Source organism: Schistocerca serialis, chromosome 1 (assembly GCF_023864345.2).
Source record: "Schistocerca serialis cubense isolate TAMUIC-IGC-003099 chromosome 1, iqSchSeri2.2, whole genome shotgun sequence".
In the NCBI taxonomy this organism is placed as follows: Eukaryota; Metazoa; Arthropoda; class Insecta; order Orthoptera; family Acrididae; genus Schistocerca; species Schistocerca serialis.
In genome coordinates this window covers 567,534,030-567,550,037 of record NC_064638.1, presented here as the reverse complement: position 1 = coordinate 567,550,037, position 16,008 = coordinate 567,534,030, and the positions used below count along the sequence as shown (strand labels likewise).

Here is a 16,008-nt window from a genome sequence, read left to right as displayed (position 1 = left end):
GCTCTTCTTCTTTTATCATTTCTCTTCCTCATCTCTCCTCGTACTCTACATGTTTTCCAACAAGTTAGTTCCTCTTCTTATTATCTTGTATAATATGTATGTACTTACATCCATCTTTCTCTCATCTACTACCTTCTCTGCCATTTCTGTTCTCAGGTTTTCAAATTTCATCCAACACCAACAATCCAATTATATCTCTCATCCAGTCTGGATAATCTTCTTTGAGTGGGTTTCTCGGTGACTTTTACTATGAAATTCCTTCCATTTGAAGTCTTACCAATTTCTTTTCCTCCACTCTTTTTCTCTCTTCTGCCATTTACTGTCTTATGTATCATCACAGGAGTTCACGAAAAATTATGCTCAATGGGAGGGTCATTCTGCCAGTTAGTGGGCATCAGCACTATGTGGATAGTCACATAGTGAATACATGTAAACTGGTAAGGAACATAGTACTTTCAGTGTGGCTTTCTGTTAATTTTGTATGTTTACCAGTAAGTAACTTTTAGACATACATGATAGTAGGCACAGGAAAGTTAGGGTGGGGAGGATAGTCTGGAAATGTCATGTTGTTTGGCATTAATGTTGTGAAGGGTACAAGAACATCAGAAGATGGACACTTCGTAGCTCCTCTGTTTTCAGAAACAAAATTCCAGCAACCAAAGAAAAGATTAAATTTAAAGGCTACATGATACATGTTGGTAGAGCAGCATCTCAAAAAGCATTGCTAATGCAGTGAAGTGAAACCATTCCAGACCACAAAATTAAAAAGGTAAAAGTAACTGATCACCTCCCCCCCCCCCCCCCCCCCCCTCCTCCTCCTCCTCCTACTCCAGACACCGAGCGAGGTGGCGCAGTGGTTAGACACTGGACTCGCATTCGGGAGGACAACGGTTCAGTCCCTCGTCCGGCCATCCTGATTTAGGTTTTTAGGTTTTCCGTGATTTCCCTAAATCACTCCACGCAAATGCCGGGATGGTTCCTCTGAAAGGGCACGGCCGACTTCCTTCCCCATCCTTCCCTAATCCGATGAGACCGATGACCACGCTGTCTGGTCTCCTTCCCCAAACAACCAACCAACCAACCAACCAACCATCCTACTCCAGAATGGAAGGCAGTTAACCTAGTTTTGGTTATTTAGTATCAGTCCATGAGACCCCATTTAACTTTTCCATCCTTTTTTACTTTTCAATTTTTTATGGAGTAGTCTTGTGAAAGCCTACATGAAGTTAAATGCAGCATATTTATATGAAACTGAGTGCACTTTAAGACTAGTATGAAGATGTCTATAAATGTATTTTTACAATAAATTTTGAAATGGATAATTTCTCCTTCAGTGCCCCCTGTCTTAATGCTAACAGAATTAATCAATGTACCTCCTATTTCCATATTGAACAACACTATTATACTAATTCTTTTTTTTAAACGTTGCAGTCAACACGCACAGGAGTCACAGAACTCTACTAGTACAAAATAATTTTTCTCATCAAACTTTACAAAAAGTGTTTCAAATTTCTCCAGAAATATTTCTGCTTGAACACTGGTGTTTCAAATTTCTCCAGAAATATTTCTGCTTGAACAATGGGTATACTTAGAAATTCAAAGATAGCAATACTTCTTTCACTGGCACATTTGGGAAGAACCTTAAGTACATAAAAAGAAAATAAACAAACTTAGTGAGCGAACTGATATTCATGAGGTTTAACTTATTAACTACGCCTCTGAAAGATAGGTGATCAACCTGTTCTATGCTAAAGGAGTACTTCACTTCATAACCTTAAAACTGTTTAAAACATTTTACACATGTCAAAGATTGCCTTGGAAACAGATAAAATCACAGAATAGAGGCAGAAATTTCACACCTTACACACAAGGAAATCACACTGTGAAGTCTCTCGAGCAAATTTTATATTATTAAACCAACTTTCATTATTTTCAACTAGTGGAGCCCACAAAAATAACACATTAAAACAAATATTATTCTGCTCTACAGACTTTATGTTTCTTTTTTCAGTGTTAGCAATGTTGTACATTAGAATCTTCTAATATAATGTTGTTATGTTCAAAAATGGACTAATAGCTCAATACCTAGGTCACATTAAAACAGAAATTTTTGTGAATGTAAGACATGATACCTTGGCGCGTCAGAGTTACATGCCGGAGATGATCCTTAGACAGTGGTCTTACCTGTGATGTACTACTACATCTGCAGGGCTGCCACTCACAATCCACTTTGTATGCTAGTGTAAATACTTACCCGTAACGTCAATTTCAAAAGATGCAATCCTGGCTCAATACTTACTTGCTGTATCACTCAAATGCAAATTATGCTTGATTAAAAAACTGCCAAAAGCCTTACCAAATTTAAAGCTTTCCATCCTTTGTTACATTCACATTTAATTTTAAAGCAATATAAAAAACATGAGAACAGCTGCCACGAACAAGTGATGATCGTATTGGAAACACATTGAGTGAGTTTTCACCTCGTATTCTTTACGCGTTATCAGCTGTATGATTGCTACAAGAGTATTATGCTGTTTGTTGTTTCCATGTCAATTGTGTTTTTGTTACTTGGTTCAGTTTGTATAATTTGTTTAGTTTATAACTATTTTATGTGGAAATTTGTCTCATTATGTTTAGTTATTGTGTGCAGCTGTTTTTATCCATCGGAATTACGTTCAGTCAGTCTACGAGGTATTTGAGGCTGGCTTAATTGTGTGCTAAGGGATGGTTAGATCTGTTGTGTGTGATTGCACTGGTTGTGAGAGTTTTGTATATACTGAGAATTGGTATGGCAGTTTTTGTTTTCTGTTCTGATGTTTAGAGAGTCTATTTTCTTGTATCTTTTGGTTCCCAGTGTGAAATGGATGTTTGGGTGGGCAGTACTGAAGTCACTGTGTAATTGCAATATCTGATCAAGTGTTCCATCTACGAGGGCAGTTCAATAAGTAATGCAACACATTTTTTTTCTCGGCCAACTTTGGTTGAAAAAACCGGAAATTTCTTGTGGAATATTTTCAAACATTCCCGCTTCGTCTCGTATAGTTTCATTGACTTCCGACAGGTGGCAGCGCTGTACGGAGCTGTTAAAATGGCGTCTGTAACGGATGTGCGTTGCAAACAACGGGCAGTGATCGAGTTTCTTTTGGCGGAAAACCAGGGCATCTCAGATATTCATAGGCGCTTGCAGAATGTCTACGGTGATCTGGCAGTGGACAAAAGCACCGTGAGTCGTTGGGCAAAGCGTGTGTCATCATCGCCGCAAGGTCAAGCAAGACTGTCCGATCTCCCGCGTGCGGGCCGGCCGTGCACAGCTGTGACTCCTGCAATGGCGGAGCGTGCGAACACACTCGTTCGAGATGATCGACGGATCACCATCAAACAACTCAGTGCTCAACTTGACATCTCTGTTGGTAGTGCTGTCACAATTGTTCACCAGTTGGGATATTCAAAGGTTTGTTCCCGCTGGGTCCCTCGTTGTCTAACCGAACACCATAAAGAGCAAAGGAGAACCATCTGTGCGGAATTGCTTGCTCATCATGTGGCTGAGGGTGACAATTTCTTGTCAAAGATTGTTACAGGCGATGAAACATGGGTTCATCACTTCGAACCTGAAACAAAACGGCAATCAATGGAGTGGCGCCACACCCACTCCCCTACCAAGAAAAAGTTTAAAGCCATACCCTCAGCCAGTAAAGTCATGGTTACAGTCTTCTGGGACGCTGAAGGGGTTATTCTGTTCGATGTCCTTCCCCATGGTCAAACGATCAACTCTGAAGTGTATTGTGCTACTCTTCAGAAATTGAAGAAACGACTTCAGCGTGGTCGTAGGCACAAAAATCTGAACGAACTTCTCCTTCTTCATGACAACGCAAGACCTCACACAAGTCTTCGCACCCGAGAGGAGCTCACAAAACTTCAGTGGACTGTTCTTCCTCATGCACCCTACAGCCCCGATCTCGCACCGTCGGATTTCCATATGTTTGGCCCAATGAAGGACGCAATCCGTGGGAGGCACTACGCGGATGATGAAGAAGTTATTGATGCAGTACGACGTTGGCTCCGACATCTACCAGTTGAATGGTACCGTGCAGGCATACAGGCCCTCATTTCAAGGTGGCGTAAGGCCGTAGCATTGAATGGAGATTACGTTGAAAAATAGTGTTGTGTAGCTAAAAGATTGGGGAATAACCTGGTGTGTTTCAATGCTGAATAAAACAACCCCTGTTTCAGAAAAAAAATGTGTTGCATTACTTACTGAACTGCCCTCGTACCAAGCAAATTATTTCAGCAACATGGCAGTACCAATATATTACTTTATACTTCTTAGGTTCTAATATTTCCTCAACCACTTTGATTTCAAGATGGTTAGATAACACATCCATCAGTAAGCCAGTTATGGGTGATCCCCTTCCTGTTGGATATTGAATTGATCTTTAAGCCCGAAATAGTTTGTCCTGTGATAAAGTTCAAAATGAGGGAAACTTCTAGGGTCTGGTAAAATGTTTGTCTTAGCTTTCTTTCAATTATTTTCATTGTTTCTGAAGTTGGTAAGTGGATGTATGAGGTTTGCTCAGAAAATAACAGAAATTTATTTATTTTTTAACTTTTATCATCATTTTCACTGATTATTGGCCGGTTACCCCTTTAAAGTCTCCCCTATTCATACACTTCTCCCAGAAGTGTTTCAGTTTCGTGAAGCAGTCCTTGACAGCTTCATGTAAGATGCCTTTTAAGGCCTGTGCAAATTTGTTTTTATGTCATCAATACTCTGAGAATAGCATCTTTACAGCACTGAACATAATTTTGTAAATAAGAAGAAATAACAAGGAGCCTGGTCTGACGAGTAAGTTGTGGGAGTAGAATCATCTGGCTTTTGGCACAAAACTGATGAATTGGCAAAACTGAGTGTGCAGGTGCAAGAACTAAGAATTTACTCACCACAACACTAGTCAGTTTTTGCAGATTTTTTCATGTAGCCATTGCAAAACACCTTGATAGTACACACAGTTTACCGTTTCACTTTGAGGCAAGAATTTCAAATGTACAATTCCATTTAAGATGATAAAAATAGCAAGCAACACTTTGAGATTGGACAAAGACTAACTAGCTTTCTCGAGATGTAGAGATCCTTTGTCAATACACTGTGATAACTGAACTTTTGTCTCAACGTAGTAGCCGTAAGTCCAGATTTTGTCTCCTATTATGATCCTTTGCATGAATGTTTCACCATCACTTGCTTTTTCAAGGAGTTCTCAACAAATGTCCATTCTATTTTCCTTCCGTTGTGCTATCAAACATCAAACTGCAGACCTTGTGTGTTTGTGAAGCAGACGTCGTAGCCACTAAACGACGGAAAAAACATAGTAGCTCATACTTGGCACTTGTGGTAACCTCAGCTTCTTTTCCATTGCACACGACGTGTACTAACCTCTTCTGCTATTTCTCTAAAGGTTGATCAATGATTTTCAACCACCAGATTATTGATTTTCTGAACATGTGGGATCATCTGTTGAAGTGGAAGGTTTTCCTGGTCAAGAATCATCTTGTGTCTACTGACAACCAGTTTTAAATCATGTAAACCATATGTAACATCTGGTATGACCCAGAGCATCAGCTCAGCAAGCCACAGTTTCATACATTACAATGTTCCTCCATAATATTGCACATTTCAAAAATGGCTACCAACACTTGAACACATTGCATTCAAACAACAATATCACTAAAACTAAATTATGTAGTAATACTTCAAAAACACGTGATTACAAAGGAGATAATGTGCAATGCAGTGCTGCCAAATGCATATCTCTAAATCTCCATTTACGCTTAATTCAAAAGTTCCATTATTTTCTGAACAGATTTTGTACACTGATGTAATGTCAAACGACGGTAGTGTAGCTGCGTTGGGTATTTCCATGTCTTTGATTTTGAGGATAAGGTCATTGGCATTTTATAAGACACTGTTGTTTGTACACGCATAGTGTATTATTTATTTATTATTTATTTTTAAATAGTGAAGTGAGCATACAACTCACTAAATATATGCTGGTACAGCTCCGAAGTTTACCACTGGTCACATTGGCACACCAGGTTTGTGAATTGTTGGTAAATTAATGTGCATCTCCTTATTTTGCTATACATTCACTTTTTGTAACAAGATCTTCTATTCTGCTGTATCCAACGAGGGTTAGTATTGTGTTTTGGCTTCTTTTGGAGTAGTTCTTCTTCCTGTGTTGCAAACTTCATTTCAATTAAATTTGCAACCCTCTCATATAACATATTTTTTATGTGCTTGTGTCTGTTGTTCCTAATATGTGGGTTTGTATTCAACAGTTTCTGTTCTTCATTCTCCTGTTTCTTTTCAATTACTGTAACTATGTGGGATGTCACCTGCTCAGTAACCTTGTAAAGCATTACTGATTGTTCAACGTGACTGCCTTGAAATAAGTGTGTCTTGTAAAGTGCAGTGTTAAGCAGCTGTTTCTTCGAGTATAATCCTTGGATTTCCTTTCTAACTCATGAAAATTCCTTTGTGCATTGAGTGGATATGACATGCTGTTTACATTTAACTTTGCATAGTTAGGAGTAACATTATTAGCTGTTTTTTTTATTAAACTTTATGTTTGGTATGGTTTTGTGGAGGTGAACTGTTGTATTCCTGTATTTCTGAGGGAAATGCCTAACATGGAAAAGAAATTAGGCAGATTATGATTATCAACAGAGAAACCAACAATGATCACAAGATAATCACAGAGGAGAAAACAGTCCAATACGTACACAACAAACTCAAGACACACCATGCAAAAATCACAAAAGCAGACAAGAGGAGAACATTGGTCATCTTGCATGAAAGGGACTATACTGAGGAAACACTGAAGTACGTAAAGTAAAGTAACAAGGCAGTAAGGTGAACCTACCAAAAGATTCTAAAGAAACCTACAAAAACTACTAAAAATATTAAATCCACTGTAACAAAGCCAACAGAAAAGGACACCACAGGAAGATCAAGAGCACCCACACCCAATAGTTTATAAAAAATTTGCAAGTCTGGTGTGCCGATCACACCAGTGATAGCATTCAGCACTAAGCGCTCCCATAAGTGACTTACTTACCAATATCTTCTTTACCAAACTGAACACAAAACTAACCAGCATGAAGTAAATGAGAAGATACTACAGTTACACAGAGACATAAATACTGCACACCTGAACATACACTCCACATGTGAACTCAGAGTGGACAAGAAAATACATTTCCCAGATATCAAAATACAAAACAAAATTCACAAACACCAGTTCTCGATATACAGAAAGCCCACAACAACGAGTACGACAAACACAGCAGATCTAACCATCCCACAGTACACAATCAAACCACCCTCAGATACTTCCTACGCCAACTGAACATAATTTCAGTGGATAAAGACAGATATATTCAAAAATGAAACATAATATGAACAGCTGCCATAGAATATGTTTGCAAACTAAACAAAATATGCAAACTGAACCAAATAATAGAAACACAAATGACACAAAACACGGACAACATTATTACAGCACAACACACTAGTAGTGACTGTAAGGCAGAGAAAACACAATGCACGCATGAAGAAGAGGCCACAAACAACATGTGGCACAATAAATGACATTTGACAACTAAACAACCCACAGAATATGAAACATTATGAGAAAACAACCCATGCTACCTAAGATAAACTGACCAAAGCAGGCATATCAAACTTAACATGCAAAGATTGTAATTCACTGTAGTTGGGACAACATACAGAAATTTTAAAATAAGATACTCTGACCATTTAACATCATTGAGAAGAATGCTTCACATTTGCAGACCACCTCATTGAAAATAACTACTACCCTATTGGTACAGAAACAGATCTCCAGATTACAAAACACAGTAATAATTCATACCACTTATTAACAATAGAAGAAAATTACCACATCAGAATGTTAAAATAATCAAATAGGACCCTGGAACAGAAAATTATTCAACACTCTAAGTAAAACACAAATTCAAAATTCATGGGGAGAGGGGTACCACCACCAACCACTAGTGAAACAAATGACTGTCTTATCTGAATGTAAATGTCTTGTCTGAAATGTAAATGTGCAGGGAAAACTGTGTATAGGCCACAGCCAACAAGCATGAGAAAACTTAACTAAACGTTGTTCTAAATCCACTGCAGAATGTATATCAATTACATTAAATAATTGTTTAAACTAAAAACCTCAAAGTTTGACTGATTCCACTCAGTTCACTTTAAACGTAAATGCAATAGCAACAAAACATTCAGCAGGCACAAAATAGCTACTTACGGCTCTGGGAAAGTCAACTACAGGAATAGTAAAATGGGGCATATGGTACTATTTAACCAGAATACATTGTTTACAGATTATATGCTAAACAAAATTCAATTCAAATGTTGCCTTAATATCCCTGAGTTGCAGATCGCAAGCTGTATTTGAGGGTGATTTCTGTAGACAGCTGCCGGGCAAAATCAATTTATTGCTAACCTACACAAAATACATTCATTTCAGAAACAAAAGAAAAATATCCACTGATGATGCTACAACTGAGGTGAAATATGCTTGAGTATGAAACAAAATAAAAAAATAAAATAATTTATTCATGCAAGAATGCAAACTGGTGGATCCTCTTCAATTCATTATCCTTTTTTAACACTGGCTGAAATCTCAATGTACATTTAGTATTTTTACACATTGCAAGTGTCAGAGAATGAATTACTAATGATCCTCCTAATTCTACACCATAAACAGGCTTAAATTCTGAAGTAAATAACAATTCTGTCTAGACGGTTGTCCTATAGTAAATATGGACTGTATCTATCACACACTGTACGTGACTTGCTGCACCATCCTACTGATAATAATACAGTTTGCTCCATCAGGCGTGCCAACTACTGTCGCCAGAATGCAGCACGACTGCATGATCTGAAAATGGTGACTCCGCAGCAGCGCATGCAAACAGAAGTGTGGTTTGCAGAAACAAAATACCTGATTACTGTGCAAGGAAATTATCATACATTAGATGGACATGATTCACCTAATGTGGAAACTATTACAGAATGAAGTTTCTGGCAACTGGAAGTGGTCTTAAATATTCTGGCAGTTTTGGAAGAGAGAGTAGATAACATCAGATGAATGTTTCTCAGGGACCCATGTAAGTCAATTCGGTGTGCATCTAAGCAACTTAATGTACACCAAGCAACATTGCATCCTCTAGTACACTATCACCTACCATCTGTATGCTTAAAAAGTGCACATGCTGCAACATCGGATGTCCAACTATGAGAAACCATGCCAACAATAATTTGCTAAGTACATGCTTCAGTGTACTGACATGAATGCCAGCTTCTGGAAACGTCTTTATTCTCAGATGATGTAAGCTTTCACATGTCAGAAACGGTTAATCAGCATACCGGTATGTTTGGATTTGGAGTTCGCAACATTCACAAACACTCGATCAACGTGTTTGTGATAGCCCTAAACTGAACATCTGGTATGGGCTAATGCACAACAGGATTACTGGACTGCCCTTTACTGAAAACATTGTGAATAGGTCAATGTATCTGAACATGCTGGAGCAATTTGTATACCTTTGTATATCCTCTGATACAGAACTTGCAGCTCAACATCATCACTCAACAAGATGGAGCTCTGCTGCAATGGTCAATGGCTGTTCTGAAGTTCCTGGATATGAAGTTTCCCATTCGCTAGATCGGGTGTGGTAGACCCAATGCCTGGCCACCACATCGTGACATAATGCTAGATTTCTGTTTGTGGGAATTCATGAAGGACTACATGTATACCACCAAAGTGGATATTATTCCTATGTTAAAATGTCATAACGAAGATGAGATTGCAACAGTGAAAGAGGACACGTTACTAAGAATGTGGTATGAAACTGACTGCAGGCTCCATATTCTTCGTGCTGCAAATGGTTCACATGTAGAGAAGTAATTACGATTATTAAATAAATTCTTATAAATGTTCTAGCATATGGTGCAACCTCATTATCATATCTACTGTAGGTTTGTTTATCCTGAGCCTTTGAAATGCAGGAAGTTTGAAAGGGACACCCAGTACTTTCCTCTTGCTTCACAATTTGTGAAGTTTGTAAAGATAGTCAGGCAAGAATCAATCTTGAAGCAACAAAACCCTAAAAATCATAACATAACTTGCTGAAGCCAGATATACCTGTATCGGAGGGGGGGAAGAGATGGGAAACTTAACTGTGTATGAATATGGAGTGAGTTTCTGAAATAGCATTAATACTTCAGTTGTCATTCCGGAATGTAAAAACAATGTCCCGCACAATGTATTTAGAACCCACGTCCTTACATCGCCAGCAATACTATGAAACACACAATGAGCTATTTTGGGATTGTACACTCAATGGATATTTTGACATTTCATAATTTCGTAGTAGGAAATCACAATACTTCTATTACATTCTGAAATACCATTATAGTGAATAATCCTGCTAATAATTCCGGCAGAATTCAACCAGCACTGATAGCCACCATATTACTTTTCTGAAGTTACATATTCTGAGAAAGTACCAAGCTCTGTCTTCTGTTCATAAACAAAGTCCCACATGTGTGTGTGTGTGTGTGTGTGTGTGTGTGTGTGTGTGTGTGTGTGTGTGTGAGCATGCACGCACTTCAGAAAAAAGATAAACATGGAAGTAGCATTAATACTTACGGAAGTAGTTTAGTGCCTCTCGGATCTGATCCGGATTTAGATTTAGATCTATATCGTCTGGTCTTAGGGCCGGTGCAGGAATGTACCAATCCTTATTCTCGTATCCTAAAAATGTGTTTATGTGAAAATATAAGAGCATATACATAACACAAGAAAATACATACAATGGCAAAATTTCCTAAGTCACGAGAGGTTTAAGACAGAACATTTATTATACAATATTATACAAGATTTGTTCATAAAAGTCACAGACTTACTCACCAGCAAAGGGGGGCCAAAAGAGACGATGTAATAAGACAATCAACAATACAAGTTTTCTCATTTACTGGTTCCTTGGTATATCACAAATGAATTATTTGGATACTGCTTGTTTTTGTCAACACCTGAATGAAACTTTTATAGGAGTAACTATAGTAATTTGAGGTAGCTCCATTTCATATTTGGCTTTGGACAAGACTGCAGAATTACAATGTGTGCAACTGACATTCACCATATTTTCAAAAACTTATGAATTTAATACTGAAGCATTGTTTTAATTATATGCACAGCAGATAATTTTGGTTAATTGTCATAGCACTGCTAAATATACAGTTTCATAGTTTGTTTTTCATAAAGGATGTGTCCGAAAGAATAGTAAATGGTAGTATAAACTAATTTTAATAAAACATACCATATAACAAGCGTGCAACTTTTACTGGTAAGAGAGATAAAACTTTTCATTTCACATGTTGGTTCTCCAGATGCTATGGGTTTAATGGCTGTTTGTCACTTCTGTTTGGAAGATCAAGATGTGAGGCTGTGCTTCAACTTCCAAAGTTGAATTGTTCAACTGAAGTTGTGGGTATGGTTTGTTGGACAATTTTACAGAACTGTTTAAGCATGTTGCATGTATTTAGAAAATGCTGGGTATGCCAACACATTCAAACTTGATTTTCTTCCAGGGTATAATATGTTGCAACAAGTTGTGGGGATGCAGCCAGGTGATATCTTTGACTACTATCCATATTTCAACAGGTGCATCATTTTCTGGGCACAAATGCAATGAGCGAGTTCTATGGAAGAAAATTTAAAACCTTGATATGTAGGACATATGCAGAAAGATAACATATACAACATAAATACTAGTACCACTACACAACCAAAGCCAATGGCAGAAGTTATCAGAAGTGCATATGAATTACTAACAGGTTAACACAAGTAGGATTAACTCTGTTCCTCTGTTGTCTGACTAGGGAGATAACAGTATTCGAGTGGAATTTTAGTAAAAAATCTGCATTTCTATTTGTAAGGTCACATGCCAGTTTGATCTCTTACTGCATTTGCAAGAGCAGATTTGCTTAGTTGTTGTAGGTGTATGGACCACAATGGATATGGTAAACAGATGCCTTACACAAATCAGAATTGTCCTTTTTAACCCCTGAAAGAACCATAATCTTAGATGGTGGGCGAAATTCAACTTCTGCATTGTGTTTCCGCATAATACAACCAATCCTTTTGGAAATGCTTCTTGTGTAAGAGAAAATGTCTGTAGACTTGGTGCCGCCTTATTTTCATCGACACCTGATACATAGATGGTTGATAATGCAACACTTATCTGATCCACCTTTTGCTATAAATATTCTGGTGAAAGACGATTTTGAGGTGGGCCAACTCAACTGACAAACTTTCAAGGTCTGAAATGAAGTGGGTTCTATGAACTGAGGTATGAAGTCACCTTTAACACTGAGCCAGATGGTGACGATAATCTGCCTAGCGATAGGATTCAGTAAGAGCTGGCATCCTATAAATAGAATGACCCTCAGTACTGTCAACCAACTTCCTGACCAACACATCAAGGAAGCAAAGGCAGCCAACCCTTTCCATCTCCATCATGAAACACACTCGGTATTCAATGCCACCTGTTCCAGAACATCTTCCTTGAAATGTTCTTTAAACAGATTAGCAATAATAGGTGACAAAGGGTTCTCCATCACCAACTCAATCTGTCTGTTCATAGAACTGATCACAGAATAAAAAGCAAGTGGAACTGAAACATGTCGAAACAGGTTCATTTTTCACTACAAAAAATAATCTCCATGCTGTATAACGTATCAGACAGAGGGATGCAAATGAACAGGCACGCCACAGCAAACCATACTAAAATATTAGAGTCATTCAAGCATAGACCGTCTAACAGATGCAACAAATGTTCCAAGTTCTCAATGTGATGTACACACTGACCTAACAGTGGTCTCAATATAGTAGCAAAGTGTTTCAGTGCATGGTATGTTTGAGCACAAACATAACAGACATTAGGCTTAAGAGGAAGCCCTTCCTTGTGGATCTTTTGTAAGTTCTTTTGAACCAGCTGAGGAGGTTAAGAGAGAAGTGTTTCATTTGTCAACAGGGGACTGTCTGTCCAAGAGTAATATTAGAGTACCCCAGAGGATACTCTGTGTTCCTTTAGGACGGATTCTGATACTGGCAACTTACTTGCTAACAAGGGGTACTCAATATTTGTATTGGATAAGCAGGATTATGTGTAAAAATGAGGTGTTTACAATCTGGTCCAGTGTGTTGAAAACTCAGTGATGACTGGACAGAAAGGGTTGAGAGGAAGACTAACAATCTCCTGAATTAAAGTTTTTTTTGTTGCAAGAGACTATCAAGAGTCTTAAGTCTTGCTGTGCTGTTCCCCTACTTTATATAGCCTTCCAAAAGCCATAAGGAATGGGTTCCTCTCAGGCAGTTACAATGCTGCTCCTACATATCATGCAGTAAAAGAACTTGTTACTCTGATAAGCCCACTAATATATCAGTATGTGTATCACATTAAGAACTTGGCAGACTTCATACATCACTTGGAGGGATTCCATCTAAATGATTATGAAACTTAAACGGTAAGTTTTGTTCTATTCGATCTCTCTCCACTCGTGTTTCTCTGTCTGATTTATTATAGCTGACTGAGGTTAGGTTTGATGTTCAGTTCCATTTACTTTTAATCCAATGACTAGTTCTATGAACAGACAAAAGGGGTTAGTGATGAAGAACTCTTTGTCATCAACTACTACCAATCTGTTTGAGGAACATTTCATTTCAAGAAAGTGTCGGCATTGAATCATGAGCACTTTTTCAGATAAGTGCACTATAGTTTTGTTGTTAGAGCTCATCAAAGTGAAGATTTAAATAACTTTGTAGAACATCTGCTTTCCATCTACTCGAATATTTGCTTCAAGGTGGAGGTGGAAAAGGGTGGCTTCCTTTTCTTCCTTGGTGTATTTATCAGGAGGAAGGTACACTGGAACATTCCATTTATAGGAAGCCAACCCACACTGATTTTTTTTATCTTCAGGCTGACAGTTGTCACATCTGGTTTAGTATGAAGGCTTACTTCATACCATGGTTTATACAGTCCACATCTTATAGTTTGTCAGCTGAGTTATTCCACCTTGAAGTTATTTTTTGTCATTATGGTTATGGTGAAACACACATCAGACACACATTGTGCTATAAACCAACTGTGAATCGGGTAAGTGATAAAAATAATAAGGTGCATTTAAGTCCACAGCCTTTCTGCCTTATGCAGGTAGCATTTCCAACACGAGTGCCATATTCTGTGGAAACACTGTGTGAAGTGAGCTTTTTGACCACCATCTAAGATTAGGGGACTTCTAAAGTCTGTAAAGGGTGATACTGGTTAGTATAAGATGGATGTTGACTGTGTCCCTTGCAGTTGTGGAGAGCTGTATAATGGTGATCCGATGAAAATCCACATGCCTTTATGGAGACACATTTTCAAGAGTTTTTCTCTGTAAATACATCATGTGATATGTAAGCACATCAACTTTCAGGACTCCACTATCTTCACTTCCTGGAAAATGTGCTTCCGACATTACTGGAAAATGTTCCTTTGGCTATAAGGATGGGTATGTTTTTTCATGTACATTCTGGCCATCATCTAAATCTAATATCCCCTGTATAATTTATCATCAGATATTGTCACATTTCTTGGCCACCAAGGTCCTCAAACTATACCCATTCAGATTTTGGGTTGTGGGAATGCTTGAAAAGATGAACGGATTGTTTGAATTAGAATGTCAAGACAAGCCACATATGGTGTTGTCACAAGAGTTCAAAGATGCAGTGAAGTTGGAGGTGGAACTTATGAAAATTAACTTTCAACTAATCATCTGTCTTTGTTAAACATCTTCTGTGGGCATTCGTTTGGGTTCCACTCTCAACAACAGTATCTCTGTAACCAGTAACAACTGGACACATTTTATATGGAATGTTCCACAAAAGTGATTTAGTATGTACTATTCCCAACTAAAATACACAGCCTAATTAAAAAAAAAAAAAAAAAAAAAAAAAAAAAAAAAAAAAAAAAAAGCATCAAGAAGATAGTCATATGTTAATGTAACTTTGTACATGTACACATCATTGGCAGGCTTGTGAATGATTAGAGTTTCAATTATCTGTGACAGGTAGAATAGCCACGCAAGTGCATTAGTATTGTTTGTGTTTAGTGTTGTTACCAGATCTCATAGGATATACAAGGAGAACGAACAGCATGAGATACTGAGTGATGACTGTGAAACACCTGTTATTTCTCTTGGGATGGAAACATAATGTAGTAGTATCACACATATGACACTGAGGAGTTCCCAAAAATAATTAAAAGATAAACAAAGCAACAAAGAAATGGGAGCCCGACATTGTCGCCTCCCTTGCACAAAACATTGTGTCTGCCATTTCTGAAGTAGAAAACTTGTTTGGAGCCACATATTTCATTTATTTGAGAAAAAAACATTACTTCAGCTATAATTCAAATCAAGGACAAATTACTAATACGCTTAGAGACACTAGAGATCTAAACCATACATCAATATCAGATTTATTATTTGTTCTGTGTACAACAAACCACATTTCATTCAGTTCCTCACAATAAAAAAGCACTAACACCAATCAGCTCTCTCCTGGATTGGGCCTCGCCGCCCCCTCCCCCCAAGGAAAAAAAAAAAAAATATTCTTAAACTGAAGTGTTCATATAATTAGCACAATGGTGTTTTAATATAAGATACAAATTAAATAAACTTCTTTTATTAGCAACAGAGCAGGTAGTAGTTTTTGTGAATTATGATCATTAAATTATTGTCTGTAAAACTGAGCAACACCAAAAATGAAACAGCATTGATGTAAAGTAAAAATACTGAAAGACAAAACATAAAGAGGAGAAAACTGCAATATCATGGAATCACATCACATAACTACGACTAACTGTTGCAACTTT

General features: G+C 37.7%; 1 protein-coding gene across 3 annotated transcripts in view; it reads right to left on the bottom strand.

Moving 5' to 3' along the window:
* LOC126476053 (trafficking kinesin-binding protein milt) overlaps window positions 1–16,008 on the bottom strand; it is a 232,037-nt gene that overhangs the window by 180,952 nt on the left and 35,077 nt on the right. For all 3 annotated transcript variants that reach the window (XM_050103519.1, XM_050103514.1, XM_050103515.1), the window contains exon 3: window positions 10,740–10,844. Coding sequence is in view for 2 of the 3 variants with exons in the window: in XM_050103514.1 (XP_049959471.1) it covers window positions 10,740–10,844 (105 nt within the window). In the remaining variant the exon portion in view is untranslated. The remainder of the gene's footprint in view (window positions 1–10,739; window positions 10,845–16,008) is intronic.